This window comes from Drosophila busckii, unplaced genomic scaffold (genome assembly GCF_011750605.1).
Source record: "Drosophila busckii strain San Diego stock center, stock number 13000-0081.31 unplaced genomic scaffold, ASM1175060v1 hic_scaffold_51, whole genome shotgun sequence".
NCBI classification, from domain to species: domain Eukaryota; kingdom Metazoa; phylum Arthropoda; class Insecta; order Diptera; family Drosophilidae; genus Drosophila; species Drosophila busckii.
In genome coordinates, this window is record NW_022872761.1 from 88,306 (window position 1) to 110,226 (window position 21,921).

Below are 21,921 nucleotides of genomic sequence, written 5' to 3' on the forward strand. Positions count from 1 at the left end.
GAAAATAATATAAATAATATTCTTATTCTTAAGAATAAGCAAATAATATTCTTATTCTTAAGAATAAGCATATTATTTATATTATTATTTTCAGTAGTATCTATGATATATATTGTCTAAATTGAAGAACCATCAGAAAGCTTATAATTATATATATATATATATATCCGAAGGCCGTGGCACTCAGTATTATTCATTATATTCTTGTTATTTTAGTTTTTAAGCCTAAATATTAATACTAAGTAAATAAATATTGTAAAAATGTAATTTTATTGTGACTGTAACATTTATGAATGAATTTTATGAAGTTTTATGAATATTTCTCACAGTCAAAATTGAAATATGTAGTTGACTTATTGCAAAAACCCAAACGAAACGCTCTAATTATTATTATGTATTTCATTTAAATTGGATTCATTTATTTCCAAATTCATGTTTTATGAATTCAATAATCCTCATTATAATATTAAATTTCATGCTTAGTAATAACATTTCATTGTATAAAACATTAACAAAATTTGTTGCCGCATAAGACAGCTGAAGCACTTGGTATTAGCTTATAATAATCAAGTATATTTAATGGCTAGGCTTACAAAAAAAAAATCAAAAATGTTATGTGGACTGTATTAATATGGAGTATGTGAGAAATTTAAATTCCTGACAAAAATATGAAAATAAAATAACTTAACGCAACCTATCTTTTCACTAAATGAAAAAATGATTGTTAGCTATCACTTGCTAATCATCAGCTTCGATGTCATCAAAGAAACGAGCAGCCTGCAGCTGCTTGCGTATGGCACCCACTTGGGTTAGTATTTTGGGAGAGGACGAAGAGACGGTAAACTTTTGCACAGCGGGCACCTGAAAATGTAAAAGGAATAATTTTATTTTTTTATCAATTTGTAAGCAATATATGAAAGTGCATACAGGAATTACATAGTAAGTTTAGTTTAGTACAAGCAAGTAAAATTTCAAAGTTTTCTTTACACAATAAATAGTACAGACATTCTTAAATTAAATTTTTTTGCAAACCGACTTAATATTATTATCGTTAGATATGATATGCAAGTACAAGTACAAGTATAAAAGATTTAAATATGTTAATAATTTAATTTGAGCTATGCTTAGCTTGTAATCATAACGATTTTTGATGATGGAATAAATTCGTTTGTAATTTGAAATATACTAGGTTTTCAAATCAATCTATATTCAATCCAAAATCAACTTTAAGCTAGCATTCTACGATTTTGATTGAGAGATTTCAAACTAAAATCTTTATTGCTAATTGCATCCATATACAAATACATAGTTGTTGCCGCTTGATTTTTACTTGCAAAAAATGATATAGTGTAATTATTTTCAAATTTGTTCGTAGTATTCATAAAAAAAGAAACCCCGAACCTACCTCCCAACGTTTTTTGAGATTATCTATATGCTTCTTGCCTTCAGAAGGCGTTGGTGTCGTATCCTTACGCGTCATTTTGGGCATTTCACGTAGCAGTGGCATTGACAGATTCTGAGTGGCAGCTTCATGTAGCACCACATCACGTCTGCCCAATGTTTGCGGCGTTGTTTGCGTTCCCCGATGTCGCGATTCGCTTTTGCTGCGCTGTAGCTGCAGCTGCTGTAGTTGCTGCTGGTGCTGCTTGACAGCTAGATCACCATAATTCTCAAGATAACGGGAGAGACGTTTATCCGTTTGGCGACGCACACGCTCCATGGACTGCTCATCAGCGCTGTCTATCTCAAAGCTATTGTTGCCGCTGCCAGAGACGGTGGGCAGTGGTTCCTCCATGGGCAGTGGCTTGACCGGCGTTGGCTTATAGTCGTCCGCATTAAACACTGAGTTAGGTCCAATGTTAAAGGCGTACGGCGGAGAGGCACCGGAGGTATTATTTTCGGGTGCTGGGGAATCAGCCGTATAGTTTAACTCGAGTACGCGAAAAGCATCGTCTGTCTGCGACTGCGACTTCTGCTGCTGCTGCTGATCTTCTATATCGTTGACATGCGTGCGCTCGGTGTCCTTGCCACAGGCTATTTCTTCCAAGCAAAAAGAGCACAAATTACGTCGACAGCTCATGCAGACATTACGCTCACGTTGGCAAGCTCGACAGACGTCACTCTTGGTCAAGCATTGAGTACATAAAGCATAGAGACGTTCGCATTTGACGCAAACCAATGCATAGCTGCTTTGGCAAGTATCAGACTCTTCTGTCTGATGTGGCTGGTGCTGATTCTGCGGCTCAGGCGTGTCTGTCTCTTCGGTGCTGGGCAATTGGCGCTGATGCTTCATCTTGAGCGCCAACTTGCGCTGGCAACGAAGACAACAGCTTTCGTAGCTCTTGAGCGGATCATTGCAGAACGGACATATTTTCTCACATAGATGGAAGCACTCGCGTTCTATTTTGGCCATTTGCGGCAGCTCAAATTCCAAATCCACAGCAGGCGGAAGTGGTTGACCGCGTCTGTATTCATGATGCGCCGAATTGCTGAAGTACTTATAGACTTTGTTGTTGTTGCTAAGCATGTTGTGGCTATCAGGGACATCTTTGTTGTTGTTGATAAGCTTGCTGTGATCCACTTTAGTTTGCTTGCTTCTTGCTGCAGCCGCCTGTGCATCTTGTTCCAGCTTCATCAGCAATTGTTCACGCATTATTCGATTTTGTTCAGCATCGATGCGCGCCTAAAAATATTTTCGCAACAATTTAATAATATTAATAACATATAAAAGGCTTTAATGAACCTTTTCTGCGCGCTGTCGCTGCTTTTCCAATTGTTCTTCTAGCTGCATAGTTTTAAGCTGCGCCTCCAAACGTCTGCAAGCATTAACATTTATATTAGCCAAATTTGCGATAAAGTTGCATTCAGAATTTCTATTTTGATCTGTGTATTTTGACACGCTAATAACACTCACTACAGACACTCACCTAGTTAGCGCCTCTTCCTGCCTCAGCTCCTTTTCGCGCAGCGCTTCTATGGAGCGTCGCTTCTCTTCAATTTGCTGCATCAAGTCGCGTTGGTAGTCTTTCTTCCTTGCCGTTTCTAACTCGGCGCTGCGCATATTGCGCTGATTAATTCCATCGCCGATCACAATATTGGACAGCTCCACATGACCCAGATCCTGCAGCATTTGTTGACGCGTGCTGCTTGCTTTTATTTTAGGCGCCACATAGTTGGGATTGCTATTTACAATTAACTCTAGGTCAGTCTTATCTGTGCGGCTATTCGAGGTGCTCGTGCTGCTGTGACTCGAACGCGCTGTTTGTGTCTCCTCCGGCGCCAGCTTCACCTGACGCCGCTGCTTTGTCGCCGGTGGATGCAGCATCTATAAATTATTCATTTACTATAATGCAGAACTGAAACTCATAAATTTCACACTTGCTTGGGCGTAACAAGAGTTCGCGCGTCGGTTTTATTAGGCGCACTTACCTGGTGCTTGAGAAAGTTCTGCTGATTCTCGCGCTGTCGCTCACGCAAATAATTCTGTCGTTTCTGATTTTCATTGTTAAAGCCGGGAAAATACGAATAAAATGTGTCCGTAACCCATTGCTCCATATCATCCTGTTTGAGTGAGCGAAAGAGCAATGCGAAAGTAACAGAGCAAGAGCATTAGTAAGGCTACAGTAAAGTAGTTAATATTTATTATACGTTAACTTTGGCGACACTAACCACCAGCAAGAAGCTTGTATACATATTTATATGGTGGGCCAGCAAATTATTGCCTTAACTCAGTTTTTCCTTATATTTGTTTTTGGGTCACTCGTGCTCAAAGCTGTTGGCAGGAGCTGCTTCAGCGCGGGCTCCACATTGCCTACTGCCAAGAGACTTTTGCACATAATTTTGATGCCGGGCGCAAATCGCGTGCGGCGTTGGCATCAATACGTATATAGAAAATGGCTGAAGTATTGTATAACCCAAGCAGCTTGACAGGTGAGATATCCTGTAAGGTTAACCTTAGAAGAATCGACTACGAGTGCTCTTATGCCTTTCTTTGAGATTCTTATTATGTAGGGTATGCCTCCATATAAAAGCGCATTATGTACATCGTGACGACTGCGTCATAGACGTCTTTTACCTTTGCTGCTTATTTATCAACAAGGCTCAGCTGTTGGGAGCCCTCAGACTAATAAAAGCATAAGGCACTTCAATTTATTAGCTGCATGCATTTCGTTTGGCTAATTAAACCTCATTTTAACGTATTTATCACTTAACTGTCCTCAAGTCGTATACTCCTTGGTTTAATTAAAGACAATTTGCTGTTGAGAGCAATTAGCAATGCAAGTGGAACTTATAACCGTTCAACATTCTGTAAATAATTCGCATTTATTTGCACCTTGTTGATTGAGGTCAAGGAAATTTACGTGTGAACGTAACAGAAACTAATTGGGTAAAACAAAATATTAAGGCTTATCGTTGAGCCGAGGAAGTTGCGTAGCTTTACTACTAGGTTAGGTTCATTAGCATAGAGCCACACAGGAAACTAATCTTCTAAATATTCCTATTTTTAATAACAAATTATATGTTCCATCTTGAGTTTAAGTATGTTATTCCCTTTCCGATCAAAATAAATCAAAAGTTAAGCAAACACATTTTTTTAATTGGGACTTTCAAACTTAAATTAATTTAATCAAGCTAAATTTCTTTGTAATACTTTTTATAGATTTCAGCGCATTTATGTAAAGACAACAATTGTCTGAAGCCTTACTACTACTACGGCCATTCATTAGCGTTTTATTGCGTGCCCTGTGCAAATTAGGTTAACTAAGTGGGTAACTGCGTTGGTGTGCGCCAAAAGTGCGAAAGCTAATGAAAATGCGTGTAAATGCACAGCGGATGGAAATGGGTTTAATGGACTGGAGGGCATCAGGTCATAACGGGTTACTAATGCTTATGCCAACGATCGTAAGTTCAAGGCCATTAATGGAATTTAAACTGTGTGTTCATCCCCCAACAGCTGTAGAAAGCTTTTAGCGCCACGCTTTTCAAATTATTTGTAGCGCTTCATTAGCTAACGACATCAAATCGGAACAGAGCCTAATATGTACAATAAAATGCCGTAAAGCAGCTCTTTTGTTGGTAAAATTAATTAGAGCTTTACTGCACGTGACCTTGTTTGGGTCGGGCTCTCCTTGGTCTTTGATTACATAAGTGGTGTGCGCTGAGCCGACGATGAGCCTGACCAGCACATCAGTCAACCGAACCACATGGTTAAAGCCACATTGTCATTAGCTATTAAGAAAGCCAACTACGGAAATGGCTAGTCCCCAAGCAACTGACACGCCCAGCCGAGCTCGGTAATGAACAAGAAAGTCCACAAGCTCAAAAGGTCAGTAATCGAAATTATGGTGCAATGCACTTGGTCAACTGAAAATTGCATGACGAATGCACGTTGTAAATACAATGAAAATTATTTTTAATGCTTAAACTGTGATGTGAGGTTGATAGAATAATAAAAACACCTTTTTTTTAAGGATCTATGATATTAAGATAAATATACCCACTTCATATTAATAATCAATTTGTTTTAAGATTTCCTACTAAATTAACAAAAAGGCATAGATATACTAACTAAACCAATAAAACAAATAACAAAATTAAAACCAAAGTGAAAAACCTTTTTTAAACCTACTTAGGGAATAATAAAATTAATATAAAAATGCAAGCTATCGAAATTGTTATGGCCGAATTGCTTATTGCTTCACAAAATACTTCTTAATATTAATACGCGCTAGGGTTCAAGTAATTTTCAAATAATGGTGAACAAAGCTGTAAGTTAAGGGACTCTTTCTTTTTTTATATATATGTAAGAGTGAAACATACGAAACAGAGAACAAACAACAATAGAAAACAAGGGTCAAAAGTTTTAAGCCACTTGAGTAGTGTTCGTAATTAGAATCAAACTTTATGTAACTAGATTTTGACATCTCAACTATAGTTGAGCTTAAAACTCAGTTTAGTATTTAATAATATCGTGAACTACAACTACAATTACAAAGTCGCAATAATTTCGCTTTGCATGTGTTTACTTTTGCATTTTCCACCGGCATTTTGCATATTTTACGAGCATGGCAACTAAAAATTAAATCACTTCACGTCATCTAGTTTAATTGTAACTCTCATTTATTTTAATAAACGCTATTTTTGTTATTGTGAAGTTTTGTAAGGCGTCATTTGTTAAATTTTTGTTTAGATTGCTATTAATTATGCTGACAAACGTAGAAGCCACGCCCGCTCACCTATATATTGTTCTGTTGGTATTACAAATTTTCAAGTTCAGGCCAACAATAAAAAAGCACACAGAGAGAACACAAACGCAACAATCAGGCTTCAAATTACAACTGACGCCAGCGCCAATGGGTAACATTAAGCGAATGGCCGGTAATGGTAAGCCAGAATGCTAACTGGAGCACGAAAAGCAACCACAGCAACAAAAAGTGCAAAACAACAATAGCGACAAAAGCAACAAAAAGGGCATAAAACATTCATCTGGCCAAATGAATGAGGCCGACTGGTTGAAAACTTTAAAAACTGCAGTAAAGAGTTGTTTAATAATTAAAAGTAAACAGACCAATACCAACAATTGAAATGTGTCTAGTGGATGGAGGTTCCCCTTTAAGTGCAGTACACACGAGTAGTAATTATCAATAACATGGAATATTAAAGCTTTAGCGAGACAATTAAAAAGCAAAAGCTTGATCGGAGTAATAAATATGAATTTGTTAATTAGATAATAACCACTCACACTCACCAAGGGTAAAATTGCAACGCAGCAACTGAAAACTCTATGAAGTGCTATTGACAACTAACGTTCAAATTCTATTTTTTTGATAGTTTAACCCAGCAAAAATTGTTGGAGCAAACTCAATGAGCCGTAAAGAAATTTATGGAAAAATCTTAAGCGCCAATTGAAGCATGACAATCTAACTGGCAAAATATGTGGGCGTGTTTAGCTAAAACTCTTACCGCATTGTTGCCTCCACGTCTACGACCGCTTCCCCGGCCTTGTCCTCGGTCAATTGGCAAACGATTCTCACTTTGCGGACGTTCGTGCTCCAAATGGCGATACGACGCATTTGGCGATTTGTACTGTCGCGCGCTGCCGACCAACAATTCACGTTGATTCACAAATTCCTTAGCCGATTTAGGCAATGCCGGCTGTTCCTGTTCCTGCTTGTGCCCGCTTAGATCTACTTGTAGTTCATAGTTTTGATTGGGCTCGGCGGTTGCTAACGTTGAGTATGTTACATTGGTGGGTTCGTTGCACTCGCCACTGGTGTTGGCCATGCGCTGACATTGTCCGGCCACAAAGCCATCCGTTTGCATTAACAAGGCTGCCGGGCAGTCATTGTTATTGCAATTCTGGCCACTTCTAGCGGAGCCTAGTCGTTGACGATCCAGTTCAAGTTGCTTGCGCTCCAATGATAAAAATTCCTGTAAATCCATAATTCGTACATTCACTGAAAGTAAAATAAACCAATTTAATTCAACATAATCAAACTTAATATGCCAAAAATAAAATTCAAAATTATTTTTTCATTATTTATTTGCATTATGAAATAATAAAATTCGAAATTCACTGAGACTTTGTTTATATTGCAAATTGCATAGCCAGCACTAACACAACTGTTGCTAGCTAACAATGTCAACACTGAGTGCAGCGTTGGAATTGGCAAATTTAAGAATGTATATTCACCCGACACTTACAATTACGGAATTAATTCCAGCAATTTAAATATATTTCCTATTTGAACAACTCCTACTCCGAATAATCATCATTTAATGTAATATGTAGCTTCGAATTTACTAAATATTCTGCGCGCGTCGTTGTTGTTGCTGCGTTTTATTCACCCGACAAATTTCGATAGGCTACAAAGATGCGATAACACACATGACTATGTATCGACTAGCCGCCGCTTTTACGATTACTACTTCTAGTTTCAGTCAACACTAAATTATTTAAATCTTAAATTAAAGTAGCCAACGAAATAAAAGTATAAGTATATCAAAATTTCACAAAGTCGATTGCCGTGCTACTGTATCTCAGGTCTGTGTAATAAAAAATATTTAATATTTTTAGAAAATCTATTTGCGTACACACATTTTTTAGAAATTTAAAATGTCCAAATGTCGTCAAAACAAAGTGGACGAGGAAAAGTTACCGTGGTATTATAATTTATACAGCACTCTTAAGAATACACCCATCAATTGTACGTTGCTTATTGTTTCGGCCTTTGTATTTTATAAAGTTGTAAAAATAACTCATAGACGTCGTAATAAGAACCTTGCTCAGAATCCACAGTCAAACGGGAAATTAAATATAAATGCTAAACTGCCAGCACTTAAGTGCGACATGAACGTTAAAGAGCTGCGCGAGTATGACGGAGTTCGACCAGATGGACGCATATTGGTGGCAGTCAACTTTAATATATATGATGTATCTTGTGCCAAACACTTTTATGGCAAGGATGGAACATATCCTCACTATGCTGGTTGCGACATTTCTCGTAATTTAATAAACTTTTCCGCTGAAAAAAACGAGCGCGAGGACTTCGATGACTTGAGTGATCTTACGACAAAACAAAAGAGCACATTATTGGAGTGGGATCATCAGTATAGTGATAGATATCCACTTGTGGGTCGCTTATTGCCAGAACAGGAGCCTAGCATTGACTTTGATATTGAAAAAAGTGAAAGTGAAGATATTGCGGCACTTGAGGAGCAATTCATGTAATTGCTGTAAAATATGAAAATTAATTGTTTATGATAAAGCCACATGGAATAAGACAACTTGGTTTTTTATTAAAAAAGTTGAATAAATAATATATATATATATATAATATATATATGTATGGAAATATATAACGGGAGGCGAACAGAGAATCACCGTGTGCAAGCGAGAGTGCGTTTGCTTGAAGTGTATTTCGCAATCAAGCTCTTCCTTGGTGTATTTGCTACTGACATTAGGCAAGGACTCTACTTCCCAAAACCGACGAACAATTTAATCAAAGGCTGTGATCAGGATTGAAGGCGATGCTGAGTCAGCGTGTAACCAATAATAACACACTCAGGCTTGCGAAAGTGCTCCTAACTTCACTATCCAGCCGAGTTGAGTCTTTTGAAGGATGGGCAAACCAGGCGCCATCTTTATTTGCCCAACGCATAACAATTCGAAGAATAGACCTGCACCAATAAGTAGGTTTATTTGTTGCGGTTTATTAAATTCAGGATCAGCTAAGCGAAGATTCGAGAGTATATATATATATATACTGGGCAGCGAGGTCTCAAAGGCACTTTGACCAAGATATAACCCAAAGCGAACATCCGCCCTCCCACACTTTAGCAAGGACAACGCAAGGATGCTGATGGGAGTCTTACGGGGCACTGCTATCGCATGACACAACGCATTGGTGATCCCCAACAACTTCTGTCGAAGCTGTGGGAGCATTGATGAAGAAGACAATATCCAATATCTCCTTTGCGAGTGCTCAGCCTTTCACAGAGGGCATCACCGATTTCTCGGAAAATAGGAGGGCTGAGTAGCCTTGAAGAGGCAAGTTTGAAAAACCTGGTTTGTAGAGTCCGCCGGATGGTTCCACGGGCGCACTGACCCACAGGAAACAACCACGGGACCCATAAACGTAACATAGACAACCTATCCTCAATATATCCCATCAACTACCGTCCCCATTTAATCCTACAGCTACCCAGGCTGTTCAACCTAAAACTGGTCGGTTTTTTTTAATAAGGATTGCTGGAAGCCCAATCATACGTATGTATTAGCATCCACGTGCATTTCTCTAAATAGGTGTATATTTAAGTCTTTACAGAAATATTTGTCATGTCAAGCCATTAATTTTTGGCACGCAAGGAATAAATAAATATAAATCACATGGGCTCCTGTAGGCGATAACAATCCGAGGCTATCTTCCACTTCTCATTCTCGGCTGTAATAACGAAATTTTGTTGAAAATTCCGTACTGGTTGGTCAGAGAATTTAACAGTGCCTCCAGCCATAATGAGATATGTTGTCTGCGTGCCTACAGCGCCGTCTAAAATAGGCTGTGCATCCAATGAAGTCAACTGATGCTGCGATTGCGGTAACTCAAGGATGAATCGTTCTATAACTTCGCGTCCTTTTGAACCATTTCCATTCCAGCTAAGTGTAGCGCTGTCTATGTATAAGCGACCCAATTGATGACGACGATTGTCTAGGGAGGCGTAGTACAGGCGCGTAAAGTCCTCAGCCGTGCGGCAAGCGGATTCTACCGTACTCTTCAGCTCCTTCAATTGCGTTTGTTAAATTTAATAATTTCTAATTTTTAGAAAATAAATCTTACGGAGTTCATCAGAGTTGTACCAAATCGTCCAGCACTACGACAACAAACACCTTTTATTGTAGAGTTTCTCTCAGCACAACATGCGCAATCGCACAAAATAATAATAATAAAGCTTCGTTTTAGTTAAAATTGACAGTCAGCGTTTTACAGCACTATTTTACAGGGCTACAGCAATGTTTGTACAGCACACCCTGTACAACAGCTGTTTGAATTTGACAGCGGCTGCCAAACAACGCGTCCACTTCCGTTTCTTTTTCACTTTTGACCAGCAAGATGAAGTACGTAAAAATATTTAATTTAATAATTTTGTTGACATCAAAGCGAAAATGTTGAAGCTAACTGTGCTTATTTGTTATTGACATTGTCAATTAAGGTTTTGCAATGTTATTTTCTGTGTTTTAACTCAATCAATACGCTTTCGTTGCAGAATCGGTTTGTGTGCATTCAGCGGGTACAAAATCTACCCCGGCCATGGCAAGACCATGGTCAAAGTTGATGGCAAGGTAATGTAAACAAATTTATAATTTTGAACATATTGATTGATTGAATGCGTTTGCAGTCCTTCACCTTCCTGGACAAGAAGTGCGAGCGCTCCTTCCTGATGAAGCGCAATCCACGCAAGGTTACTTGGACCGTGCTGTACCGTCGCAAGCACCGCAAGGGTATTGAGGAGGAGGCCTCCAAGAAGCGCACTCGCCGCACACAAAAGTTCCAGCGCGCCATTGTCGGTGCTTCGCTGGCCGAGATCATGGCTAAGCGCAACATGAAGCCCGAAGTGCGTAAGGCACAGCGCGACCAGGCCATTAAGGTGGCTAAGGAAACAAAGCGCGCCGCCAAGGCTGCCAAGAAGGCAGCTGCACCAGCGCCCGCCAAGAAATCTGCACCCAAGCAGAAGGCCAGCAAGGTCACGCAAAAGTCTGCTCCTCGCGTCGGTGGCAAGCGGTAAACAACAACAACAAAGTGACTGTGCTACAGTTTTTTAAAAGAAAACGATTTAAGGAAATTATAGTGGAAAACCAACAATTAAAATCCATAGCTGCGAATGAAAATTCGTGGTGAAAAAAAAAACAAAACTTGTGTTTTTAACCAAAAATTAGTGTGAAAAAAATTGTGAAAAACAAACTCCACATCAACTAACCAATAGCAAAGAGTTTGAAAATTAATATTATAATCTTGTCAAAGAGCAAAAGTATGAATTTGTGTTTTACGCTCCAAAGAAGAAGCTTTTGCTTAACTTCCTCTTGCAATTATTTTTGCTCTGGCAATGAAAAAATCAATTAATTTTAATTCTTTTTGGTTTATTCTGCCTGCATTAATGAAGTCGAAGAAATTTGGAATCTCTTACTTCGGCATATCTGAATATGTTTCGAGCGTGTTTGCTTAGTTTAAACTAAAATTAGATAAACTCTGAATTGTATTTCTTCAGACCTACAAATCCAGTCAGGCTTCCAATGGCGTCACTATGCACCTTCACATACGTATAAGCCGGGTCATATAGCTCCGTAACCTGTTGCTCCTTTAGCTCATACTCGAAGGAGGTCTCCACATGCAGCGTAGGCGGCTCTAGCTCCATCAAATGTATGCAACCCAAATCATAAAGCAACTCGAGCAAAAACATAACATCCACTGGCGTCAAATGAGGAAAGCGCAAGCATAAGCTGTGCACAGTACACCCATTGTGAGAAATGCACTCGCTGAGCAGAGTTCCCATCCAGCGATCCAGCACACGGCGATTTAGCGAGGCATTTACACGTATCCAAGGCTGTGGACGCATTACGATTACATCGCGTGTATCCTCTGATGTGGAGCTATTAGCTTCTGTCTTATTCTCTTTGGCAGTCTTACAACGCTTAGAGCGTCGCGTGTTGCGGGTGAGCAGCTCATCGCTTTCGGTATCCTCGCTGCTATTTATTTCCACTGCCAGTTTGGCCTGTTTGCTAGTACTGGGCTGCTCGGGCACCTCTTTCAACTCTGCCAGCTTACGCTTCTGTCCCGCTACAGCTTGCGGTGTGGCCGGAGCGACAGCCACCTGGGTCTGCACGCGCTCCCTCTCCAAACGCTTGATGTGAAATGTGTGCACGACCCAGTTGCGCATGTGCGTCTTGTGCACATACATTTGATTAGCCACGCCTACACGCTTGATGAGATCATGTTCAGCCAGCTCATGTAGTGCCAGCAGCAGAAATTTGCCCAGGGGAAAACTACGTCGCAGTTCTGTGCCCGGTACCCCCAATGGTCGCTGCTCTATGTGTTCCAAAATCTCACGCATATGTCGTATGGCATTCTGGTCATAACTTTTGTCTTCCAATGTGAGCAGCAGCGTCTCGAAGGTGTTGTCCGTATAGCGCCAATACGTGGCTCTACATAGTGGAGAACATAGAATTAAACGGTTTAAGCACTTAAAATATTCCACTTACTTGGCCACCTTATCAAGCACAGTTCTGCGAGTCTCTTCCTGTTGCTTCACACGCTCTTGTTGTTGCTCTGCCTGCTCCAGTTGTATAGTGGGCAGATGCACAACAAACACATCTTGGACGCGGGCACGCTCCTCTTTATTCAACGCTGGCTCATACTCCTGTGTGCGTTCCGTCTCCTGTTTGCCCGCCTCATAGTCCAGGAGATCACTGCACAACGTGCGCCAATTGGTTAACTTATAGAGCGTGCGTTCGGCCAGTACTTTGCCTACATCCTTGCACTCCTGCGCTTGCTGCTGCTGGCGCCAATAGGCTTCCAGCTGCTGCACCAGAGTCATCAGGTTACCCGTTGAAACGGTCACTGTAGTGCTAGCCGCTGTAGAGCTGCCCAGCTGCAGGTCTAACGGCACAATGGCAAAGGCATCCGCTGCCAGCTGCTTGAAGACAGCGCGATGCTCATAGACGATGCGTTCCACAGCATTGAGGTAATTGCCGCTGCGCATGATGCAGCAAAAGGGACACTCGCCCTGCTCCAAGCGTGCGCTGCTTATGTTCACAGACTGTCCAAGCGAGTCCACGGCACAGAAGAAGTGCATAGCGCGCAGCGGTAGCTTGGAGAGCTGGTTATAGGGACTGCTCTGAATGCGATAGCTTATATTGGCGGGATGGAAGCGCACCCGAGCTGTCTGTCGACTGCTGCACTCGGTCTCCAAGCGCTTGGCGTACTCCGTCTGCGGTGCGTTGTCAAATATGCTGCTATAATGATCCAATATGCGATCTGTGGCCGTGCCCCGTTGATGCGACATGCTGCTGGTGTCCACGGTGAGTATATTGGCTGGAAGCTGCAGCACCAGCTTGAGCCGTCGGTTGGCCAGCCATTCGCCCAGCAACAGGAACTGCGCAAAATTAGGCGAACTCAGCTGCAGTTGCTCCTTGAGCAAGTGTTGCTCACACACATAGTATGCATCATAGATCACATGGTTGAGACGCTGATACACCAATCGATACTTGTACTTGGAGCTAAGCAGGTGCGCCGGACCCGACATCTGGCGAGTAATGGTCTGTATATTGCGACGCTTGACTGCCACCAGCAAGGAGTCCGTGCGCGCCTTGGTGAATGCCGCATTGAGCACGTCCTCTGAGAAGTGCTTGTATATCTCAAAGGCTTGCAGATTGAAGAGCGTCTTGTCCTTGGCGCAGCAGAGAATGCTGTGCAACACGCCTATAGCTACGGTTACTTGTAGCTCTGTTTCAGTTGTGGGATCTGCATAGAAGAGCTGCTCGACTTCGGCATTTAATGGTATGCACTCCCTGAAGCGGCGTTGGTAATCTTCCAGATTATCGGGCAGAAGAAACTGACGACGTACCATGTTCTTTAAATAAATATTTAAATATATGAGAAAACTAAAAAAAGGACTAAGCACCAGTAGAGATTGACTTTGCACAAAAGAGTTTAAACGAGCTTAAGAAAATTTTCTCAGATATAAAACGACGTAAATTCAGTAGTGAATGCATCGATTTATTCTTAAATTTAAGGATTTTTGAATGCAATCATTTTTTTCAAACAGAGATTGAATTACACTCAGAATGCATTCCTAACGAATTACTTTGATGGTGAGTTAATTGCTTCCATTGAATTTGAATTTTTATTTTGAAAACATTCTTTGAATTCTAATTCAAATTGATGGAGTTTTGGACTTTTATTCAAGTTTACTCAATTTAATCGAGTTCTATTTTTTGACGTGCTTCACATTCAAAAGCACTAATCGAATCTAAGCAAATGGGAAAGTTGTTTTTAGTACCTGAAGGACCTGTGGGAACACTCAAAATAGCAGAGGAGGCTCGTTGTGTTACAAATGAATAAGTTGTTTGGCGATTTCAATTTCAGTCATATAATGACAAACTAGACCAAATTAAACTTCCTTTAAATTATAAATCTTAGCTAGTCTCTTTAAACTTATTCATGACTAGTGATTCATTAAAACTTACCACAGCGTTAACCAAGCGATGCAGCTTGTTGAGAATCAGCACGAAATGAATGAGCAGCGCATCGTTGAACTCAGTGCGTGTGGGATACTCCCGCTTGAGATCCGCCAGAAAATGTTCGTTGTAGAGGGAAGTAAACTCGGCGTGCGTTTGCATAATGTAGACCCAATTGGGCACATCGGGCAGATCGCGCTTCATGCGTATAAGGAACTGCATGCGACGCACACAAGCCTGCGTGGTCTTGTTGCAAATGCCCAAATACTGACGGATGACATCACGGCAAATGGTGCCCACATGGAAGAGCGCGACAGCTAACAAAGGCGCATCAATAAACAAATAGACGGCGCGGCCGAGCTTGAGCAGCTTGTCCTCTGCGTTGGACCAGGTGACCCGCAAAGTGCGCATGTTACGCAGAGCATCGCGATCAATGTCATCGCGCGGACCCGCCTTGCGTTTTCGTGCCTCATCTGTCGACTTGGCATTGCGTGATTTCTTTGATTGCGTCTTGGGCATAAGCTTTAGGCGCATGAGACTAATGCGCTTGCGTGCGGGCAATGGTCCAGCGCTGGTAGCTCGAGAGCTGCTAGCCTTGCCAGGGCTAAGCTCCTTGCTGCTCCTCTTGACCCAAGACCAATGACGGAGCTGATGCGCAAAGAGCCCAGAGTCTAGACCGCCAGCGCCTAACCGATCGCCTGGCACGCTGCCCACATCCAGCTGTGGCGCCTGCTCAAACTCAACGCTGCTGACAAAGCTCAAGGGCTGATGACGCTTGGGCTCACGCTTCTGCTTGTGCTTGCGAAAGCCCAACTTCGTATAGACGCACACATGCTGCAGCTTGGCCCAGTACTCGGCTAGATCCGAGCGTTGCGTAAACTCAAACTTCAACTGCTCGTATTTGCATTCGCTGCTAATACGATTGTAGTTGTGTCCCGCGCTCGTAGTAGTCTCCAGCAACGTGCTGCGTGCATTCAGATAAACCCAACAATGCAGCGTGTCGCGTCCCACCTGCTGCGTGCTCACTTGTAGCAGTCCCATATGATTGAGGAGCCTGAGTGTGCTGGCCAGCAGCTGGTACAGTCGCAGTCTTGGTATAAGAGTCCGCTGGCTTAGCTGGCGCAGCAAGTAATGCTGACGTACTGGATGCTGCAGCAGTGGACGTAGCTGCTCGCTGACCTCACGATCCAAACGAAAAATACGCATGACAAGCGACAGCGGCAAGCGATCTACGGCATCCATAAAAAATAGCCAGCCAGCAGGCTTTTGTTCATAGCTAGGTAAGGGCGGTATAAATGTGCGCCAGTTTATTTCCTGCGTGTAGGGTGAGACGTGCGGCTGCTCTGTTTGCCACTCCTCTAGATATTCACGCACTGGCAACGCAGGCTCCGTGCGCTGCCAATGCTGCAATAGTTCCGTAGTAAGATTTAGAGGCTGCTGCTGCGCTGGCTGCTCACGCACCAAATAGTGAAGAAATTCGTGCATAGTACGTGCGAGCAGCAACTTGGGCACCGAACTCTGGCGAACTGCTGCCGACGCCGACGCTGGTTGTTGCAATTTGCGCTGTGTTTGTGCTTTGCTTGGCTGATTCTCGGAGCGGCTCAAGCGTTCATCATTCGTCAGCCGAAAGTTGTGCTTAAACCGCAGCAACTCTCTTTGCAGATGCTCATGTTGCATGTGAATCTTTGGATGCGTTACCAGGCGATACAAGCGCAGGCGTTGCTCATGTTGCAACGTCAACTCATACACATTCAACAGCTCCGCTTGTTGCATGCGAAACAGCAAGCGGAGCAGCGATTTGCGGCATATCATTTCCTTGCAGCCGGCATTACGCTCCGATTCTGTTATGAACTTGATTAATTCGTGTGTTTGCAATATGCACTTTTTGTCAATTTGCTGCACGATCAACTGTTTGCGTTGCAATTGACGCTTAGACTCAGAACCGCCGCCACGTTTGACCAACATATCTTCGAATAACTGACGCAGATTGGCGCTTATCTCTGGCAAATCGCTGAATACTATGTCCACATTGTCAGAAATATGCTGCAAGCAAGCAAAGTCAATTAGTCCACCGACAGAAGTTTTGATTACAAATATATATAATGAATACGCACCGGTTCCTCTTTGCATTGTATCTGCTGGGCCGTCTGCTCAAGCTGCTCCTGCTCCAGTTGCAAAGCTGCTGCTGCCTGTGTTCCAGCCACATAGCGCACTATGCGTGTCTTGCCCTTTGACTCAAAATAGTCCTTAATGCGTTGCTCATTTTGCAAGTACTTAATAACAGCGCGTGCTATCTGCATGTTAATGCCCACATATTGGGCCATCTCGATGGTGCTCAGACCACGTGCTCCAAAGTGCAGGATGGCGCGCAGGCATTCGTGCTCTAGGGGCATATCCACATAGGCATGCTGTCGGCTAAGAAAATCCACCGACTGCTTTTCCTCCTTCGCCTCAGCGCACTGCGTTAGATTGAGTTCCTCGAACTTAAGCTGAGGATTGCGCAGCTGTAGCACGGTCACCTTGCGTGGTTTTCCTGTCTCCTTACTGGATGGCTTTAGAACCTGTGTAGTCTCATAAAACCGTCGAAAATGATGAGCAGTCATTAGCTTTTTTAGCTGAGCATTGGTTAAGTCGTCCAAATGCTCAACTATTTCAGTGACGGCAATTTGCCCGTTGGGACGCTGCTTAAGTTGTACATATAGCTTTTCCAGCAGGCGCTGCATATGACTCTTGTAAATGCTATAAAATCTGGGCAGCATTATCAGTATGGAGTTAATAGTGCGTCCATTATGTCGTTCCGGATAACTTTGCACCGCCAGTAGCTGCATTTGCAAGAACTTTGATCTGTGTACAGTAATAATAGAATTAACGCTTCTTAAACTCTTGTACACTTACTTCAAATGAAAGATAAAGCTGCTGTCTTTGAAATACTGCGTCAGTGACCAAGGTCCAGCTGTAGTCTCGCCATTGTAACGAGCTCGTCCAACGCATTCCCAGAATACATACTGTGGTGGCGTGAGATCCGTGGGTGGCAATCCATTAATAGGCTTAAGCGCCATAAAACGCTCCTCCTGACTGGCCACCACTACCAATTTTTGATCCCAAACTTCGGTAGCTTTCACTGCTGTTAAATCTTGCAATTGCTGCAATTTGACCGCTTTCCGTGTTTTGTATTCCGCACAGTTGCCCATTATATGGCCGTCCTGTACAGGTGCATAGGGTAAGCGCACAATTGGACACTCCTTGGGCACGACTGGCAGACCCACTTCCGAGTCCAGATCGTAGCTGCGCTGATAAAGGGGCAGCATTGGACGCGCAGCTGATAGAACTTGTACATTTCTCCGTCTAGCTTCATATCAGTGTGCAAACTGTTGTCATAACTTCATCTGATCAAAACGGTTTGTTCTTTTGCATCTTTGTACACTTATGCGAGTATCCCAAAGCTCCCTTATTTATATTAGAACCGTCTTAGTTACAACGCTAAAAAAATCAGAATTCACTCCTACAGAGGAGCGAGCGCTATCATCCCTAGGATGTCATTCATCGAATTGCGCTTATCCAAGAGCCCAGAGCTATTTGCATGCATATTAATTATTTTTATTTAATCTCATTTTCACATATAACAACGCTTCCAATTTCATTAATTTGAATTATGATGTGCTATAATATAGATGCATATGTATAATGATAGAACGATATATTCTCATCTGTGAGTTGTGAATTTTAAACTGTAGCATCTGATCGGTAATTTTTTTCTTAGTTCTTTATTTAGTTTTACTTACAGTTTTACTGGCTAAAAATTATGTTCCGAAATAATATAATGTTGTCATTTAACCCCTGCATTTGGTGACGTTAGTTTATATATTGTAAACTAGAGTTTTGCAACTCAACTCGCAGCACACTGTCATTCCTCATAAAAATTCCAGCTGCATTCGGTAACACACTATCAGCCATTATGAGTAAACGAAGCATCTGCTGTAATTAAATGCCGCCACTGAAAATTGAGCGCCCTTTTTTGCAAGGTTACAGCAATTTGTGAAAAGTACAGTGCTATCTGTTTTGAATCATTGAATTGAGTTAAAAGTTAATTGACATCAATACAATTTGCTACGATGGCAATGGCGAATTTTAGTTTTGTCAGCATGGCAGCACAAGCACCTAAAGAATCTGGAATTAGCTTTCAAAACAAAGCCGCCACTTGGGACAATGCAGAACAAGGTAAGGAAATAAAAGAATATTCGGAAGCGAGCAGTGTAAGCATAAGTAAATTTGATTTGCAGCCAAGGATGTGGTGGATGCGCTCAATCGCGAGTCCACTGTGCACTATCTGAATCTAGACGGCAACACGTTGGGTGTGGATGCGGCAAAGGCTATAGGCGAGGCACTTAAGCGGCATCCAGAATTTCGCAAGGCATTGTGGAAAAATCTCTTTACGCGCCGTCTAAAGTCTGAAATACCGTTGGCACTAAAGCATCTTGGCGCGGGCTTAATTGCAGCCAAAGCCAAACTGACGGTGCTGGATTTGAGTGATAATGCGCTGGGTCCCAATGGCATGACCGGATTAGAAGATTTCCTGCGCTCTCCTGTTTGCTATTCGCTACAGGAGCTTTATCTTAACAACTGCGGCCTGGGTCCTGAGGGTGGCTGCATGCTGTCCAAGGCCATGCTGGATCTGCATGCCAATGCCAAAGCCGCGGGCACACCACTGCAACTGCGTATTTTTGTTGCCGGACGTAATCGCCTAGAGAATGTAGGTGCCACGGCTATATCAAAAATATTCAAGACACTGCAAACGCTGGAGGAAATTTGCATGCCACAGAACTCAATATATCACAAAGGTGTTGCGGCACTGGCCGAGGGCCTCAAACTTAACCCGCATCTGCGTGTGCTAAACCTAAATGACAACACACTCACCTGCAAGGGTGCTAGCGAGATTGCCGCAGTCTTTGAGCATACGCCACAGTTAGTATACATAATGCTTTAAGTTATACACTTTTCTTAATATTTTATTTAATTTGCAGTTTGCGTGAGATTAACTTTGGGGATTGCATCATCAAGACAGACGGCGCATATCTGTTTGCTGAGGCCTTGGAGCAGCATCACAAACAGCTTGAAGTTCTCGACTTGGGCTTTAATGAAATAAACCATGATGGTGGGCTTATGTTGGTAACGGCCGTAGTAAACAAACCCAATCTACGGCTGCTTAACTTGGATGGCAACTGCTTTGGTCAGAAAGGCTGTGAGCTGATCATTGCCGAAATGGAAAAGACTGCAAATCCAGCTGCGCTGCAACCCTTTGAAGAGGATGATTCGGAGGATGAGGCTGAGAAGGCCAGCGACGATGAAGAAAACAGCGAAGAGGACGATGCTGAAACTGTAGAATATGGAGAAGATGACTATGAGCAGGATGGCGGTGATTCAAAAGACTATGATCCGAACGATACTACAGAGGAGGTTGACGAAGAGGACGACGAATACGCTGATGAAAATGCTGCAGAGGACACTGCTTATGTTACCACGCGTGCTTTCAATACCATGGTGCGTGCGCAGATTATATCATATTTTGTTTTTTAAAAATTAATTGTTAATTGTCATAGAACATAAACGAGACCACAAGTGCCAAATCTGACGACACCATTGCCAATGCTCAAAATGACAACTTGAACATATCGGCTGAAGATTTTGTCTTAGGTAAAGAACCCTGTACCCTGCAACAATTTGGTACGCTTAATGGCGACAACAAGCTGCATAAACTAATGAGTGTCATTGATGTAAGTTGCACATTCGAATTTCTTTAAAATCCTAATAATTTATGCATACTTTTATAGCAATTTGATAACGACAATCACTTGCTGTTGCTTGTTTTCACCACATTGAAGTGCGCTCATCATTCCAAGTCATCCAAGGCTGCTTTGGACCTGGCTGTCTCCTTGTACAAAACCACATTTGAATATGCAATTAAAACCAAACAGGAGCAACGTGTGCTTGACTATGTGCTCAAACAACTTTGTATTTTACGCAGTGAAGAGCCTTTCAAATCGCCATATGATATGACAAATTGTCGCTACGCGCTGCGTGAGGTAATATCCCTCTCTGATTTTGCCAATGATAATATAAAGAATACATTGAAAGTATGTCTTGATCAACTTGATGCTTAGCGTGACTTTGACAAGTTTTCGGGATGGCTATAATAATAGTGGGGCAACCAAGATTACTCCGTAAAATTAAATAAACAAGAAGAGAATAACAACAATATATGTACGTCTATTACTTCACTTCAGCAGGACATTTATTTATGTTACACATAATAATAAATAAAATATATGTATACATGTATCGTCTAGAGCAAAGGTGGGGGCAAAATGATTTACAAAAAAAAAATTGAGAGCACTCGGATGAAATTAATATTTCAGATTTCCTTATTTTTAGTTTGTGACTAGCATTGATTAATCGAAATATATATGAACATGAATGAGCACAGTTGGGCAGCCTTTATCACCATATAACTTCAGTTCAAATATTTTACCACTAGATATTTAATCCAGCTTTATAAGAACAGTGAGTCATGTGGCCAATGAGGATATTACGACGCCTTTAACCAGGCAAGAGATCCGCTCTCGTTAAAAGTTCCAAGAGGCAAACTGGCATATAATAATATCGGATAACTAGAAAACTGAATACAACATACACTGGTTGGTAGATTTAATTTGACGAAAATTTTTGGAGCGATCCTTTGATTATTTTTTTTTCTACAAGTAAAATATCCAAATTATTTATGGTAATTAGCTCTATCTGTAAGCTTTCAATAGTATATTCATAAAGTCAGATATGTATGATACTAAGAAAATTCATAATGTAGATTAGTACGGTGGCACAAGAATTTTGACCAATTTCAAAATTGTACAACTGTAAAAATATTCCACTTTGTAGAAATTACTATTTACGTTGAATAAATTAAAACATCTTGTCAAAATACTCGTCCCATTATACTAATCTACATTATAAATTTTCTTGGGATTAGTATCATACATCAGCTTGCAGATAGAGCTAATTTCCATAAAAAATTTGGAAATTTTATTTTTGCAATAAAAATATGGTGTAGTGTTCTTTTGGTGTGTATCAATATTTAAAATCCTCAAATATTCATAGTATTCCCAACTCCCTTAATCGTTTTGCAAATACTTCATAAA

The 21,921-nt window shown here is 41.6% G+C and overlaps 6 protein-coding genes and 1 long non-coding RNA gene across 8 annotated transcripts; 4 read left to right on the forward strand and 3 right to left on the reverse strand.

Moving 5' to 3' along the window:
- Window positions 1-459: 459 nt before the first annotated feature.
- Window positions 460-7,835, reverse strand: LOC108597034. The gene is made up of 7 exons (XM_017983331.2): window positions 7,705-7,835; window positions 6,964-7,457; window positions 3,430-3,561; window positions 2,928-3,325; window positions 2,744-2,816; window positions 1,406-2,683; window positions 460-861 (listed from the first exon to the last, which is right to left on the reverse strand). Exons 2-7 carry the CDS (start codon window positions 7,441-7,443, stop codon window positions 739-741), a joined length of 2,484 nt encoding a protein of 827 aa, XP_017838820.2. The 5' UTR covers window positions 7,444-7,457; window positions 7,705-7,835; the 3' UTR covers window positions 460-738.
- Window positions 7,836-7,956: 121 nt separating this feature from the next.
- LOC108603604 (membrane-associated progesterone receptor component 1) lies at window positions 7,957-8,787 on the forward strand. Of its 2 annotated transcripts, none has more exons than XM_017992554.2 (2): window positions 7,957-8,044; window positions 8,108-8,787. In XM_017992554.2, exon 2 carries the CDS (start codon window positions 8,117-8,119, stop codon window positions 8,729-8,731), a length of 615 nt encoding a protein of 204 aa, XP_017848043.1. In that variant the 5' UTR covers window positions 7,957-8,044; window positions 8,108-8,116; the 3' UTR covers window positions 8,732-8,787. The 2 variants fall into 2 exon arrangements, with proteins under 2 accessions (XP_017848043.1, XP_033150735.1); XM_033294844.1 differs by lacking the exon at window positions 7,957-8,044 and having other exon boundaries at window positions 8,119-8,207; window positions 8,266-8,787.
- Window positions 8,788-9,100: 313 nt separating this feature from the next.
- LOC108594374 lies at window positions 9,101-9,919 on the forward strand. The gene is made up of 3 exons (XR_001914990.2): window positions 9,101-9,638; window positions 9,701-9,769; window positions 9,828-9,919. It is a non-coding gene; the product is annotated as an uncharacterized LOC108594374 (long non-coding RNA).
- LOC108594373 (NTF2-related export protein) lies at window positions 9,792-10,496 on the reverse strand. Its single transcript, XM_017979535.2, has 2 exons — window positions 10,338-10,496; window positions 9,792-10,281 (listed from the first exon to the last, which is right to left on the reverse strand). The coding sequence occupies exons 1-2, from the start codon at window positions 10,344-10,346 to the stop codon at window positions 9,886-9,888; spliced, it is 405 nt and encodes a 134-aa protein (XP_017835024.1). The 5' UTR covers window positions 10,347-10,496; the 3' UTR covers window positions 9,792-9,885.
- Window positions 10,497-10,586: 90 nt separating this feature from the next.
- LOC108594372 (60S ribosomal protein L24) lies at window positions 10,587-11,410 on the forward strand. Its single transcript, XM_017979534.2, has 3 exons — window positions 10,587-10,615; window positions 10,765-10,840; window positions 10,897-11,410. The coding sequence occupies exons 1-3, from the start codon at window positions 10,611-10,613 to the stop codon at window positions 11,281-11,283; spliced, it is 468 nt and encodes a 155-aa protein (XP_017835023.2). The 5' UTR covers window positions 10,587-10,610; the 3' UTR covers window positions 11,284-11,410.
- A 225-nt stretch (window positions 11,411-11,635) lies between these two features.
- On the reverse strand, window positions 11,636-18,685 carry LOC108608402. Its single transcript, XM_033294847.1, has 6 exons — window positions 18,676-18,685; window positions 17,627-18,050; window positions 16,846-17,575; window positions 14,741-16,774; window positions 12,755-14,124; window positions 11,636-12,697 (listed from the first exon to the last, which is right to left on the reverse strand). Exons 1-6 carry the CDS (start codon window positions 18,683-18,685, stop codon window positions 11,734-11,736), a joined length of 5,532 nt encoding a protein of 1,843 aa, XP_033150738.1. The 3' UTR covers window positions 11,636-11,733.
- Window positions 18,686-18,723: 38 nt separating this feature from the next.
- On the forward strand, window positions 18,724-20,981 carry LOC108596414 (ran GTPase-activating protein). Its single transcript, XM_017982132.2, has 5 exons — window positions 18,724-18,949; window positions 19,012-19,693; window positions 19,753-20,269; window positions 20,329-20,502; window positions 20,560-20,981. Exons 1-5 carry the CDS (start codon window positions 18,844-18,846, stop codon window positions 20,887-20,889), a joined length of 1,809 nt encoding a protein of 602 aa, XP_017837621.1. The 5' UTR covers window positions 18,724-18,843; the 3' UTR covers window positions 20,890-20,981.
- The last annotated feature ends 940 nt before the right edge of the window (window positions 20,982-21,921 follow it).

What these genes read in the sequence shown, in the direction of transcription:
- LOC108594372 (XM_017979534.2), top strand. An exon ending in TGGTCAAAGTTGATGGCAAG is followed by an intron (nt 10,841 to 10,896) that starts GTAATGTAAACA and finishes ATGCGTTTGCAG; the next exon opens with TCCTTCACCTTCCTGGACAA.
- LOC108596414 (XM_017982132.2), top strand. Translation starts at nt 18,844, where the DNA reads ATGGCAATGGCGAATTTTAGTTTTGTCAGCATGGCAGCACAAGCACCT. An exon ending in TTGGGACAATGCAGAACAAG is followed by an intron (nt 18,950 to 19,011) that starts GTAAGGAAATAA and finishes TTTGATTTGCAG; the next exon opens with CCAAGGATGTGGTGGATGCG. An exon ending in GTCTTTGAGCATACGCCACA is followed by an intron (nt 19,694 to 19,752) that starts GTTAGTATACAT and finishes TTTAATTTGCAG; the next exon opens with TTTGCGTGAGATTAACTTTG.
- LOC108608402 (XM_033294847.1), bottom strand. An exon ending in AGCTTTATCTTTCATTTGAA is followed by an intron (nt 17,576 to 17,626) that starts GTAAGTGTACAA and finishes TACTGTACACAG; the next exon opens with ATCAAAGTTCTTGCAAATGC. An exon ending in GTGCTTGATAAGGTGGCCAA is followed by an intron (nt 12,698 to 12,754) that starts GTAAGTGGAATA and finishes TCCACTATGTAG; the next exon opens with AGCCACGTATTGGCGCTATA.
- LOC108597034 (XM_017983331.2), bottom strand. Translation starts at nt 7,443, where the DNA reads ATGGATTTACAGGAATTTTTATCATTGGAGCGCAAGCAACTTGAACTG. An exon ending in AGAACTTTCTCAAGCACCAG is followed by an intron (nt 3,326 to 3,429) that starts GTAAGTGCGCCT and finishes AATAATTTATAG; the next exon opens with ATGCTGCATCCACCGGCGAC. An exon ending in ATCTCAAAAAACGTTGGGAG is followed by an intron (nt 862 to 1,405) that starts GTAGGTTCGGGG and finishes TTACATTTTCAG; the next exon opens with GTGCCCGCTGTGCAAAAGTT.
- LOC108603604 (XM_017992554.2), top strand. Translation starts at nt 8,117, where the DNA reads ATGTCCAAATGTCGTCAAAACAAAGTGGACGAGGAAAAGTTACCGTGG.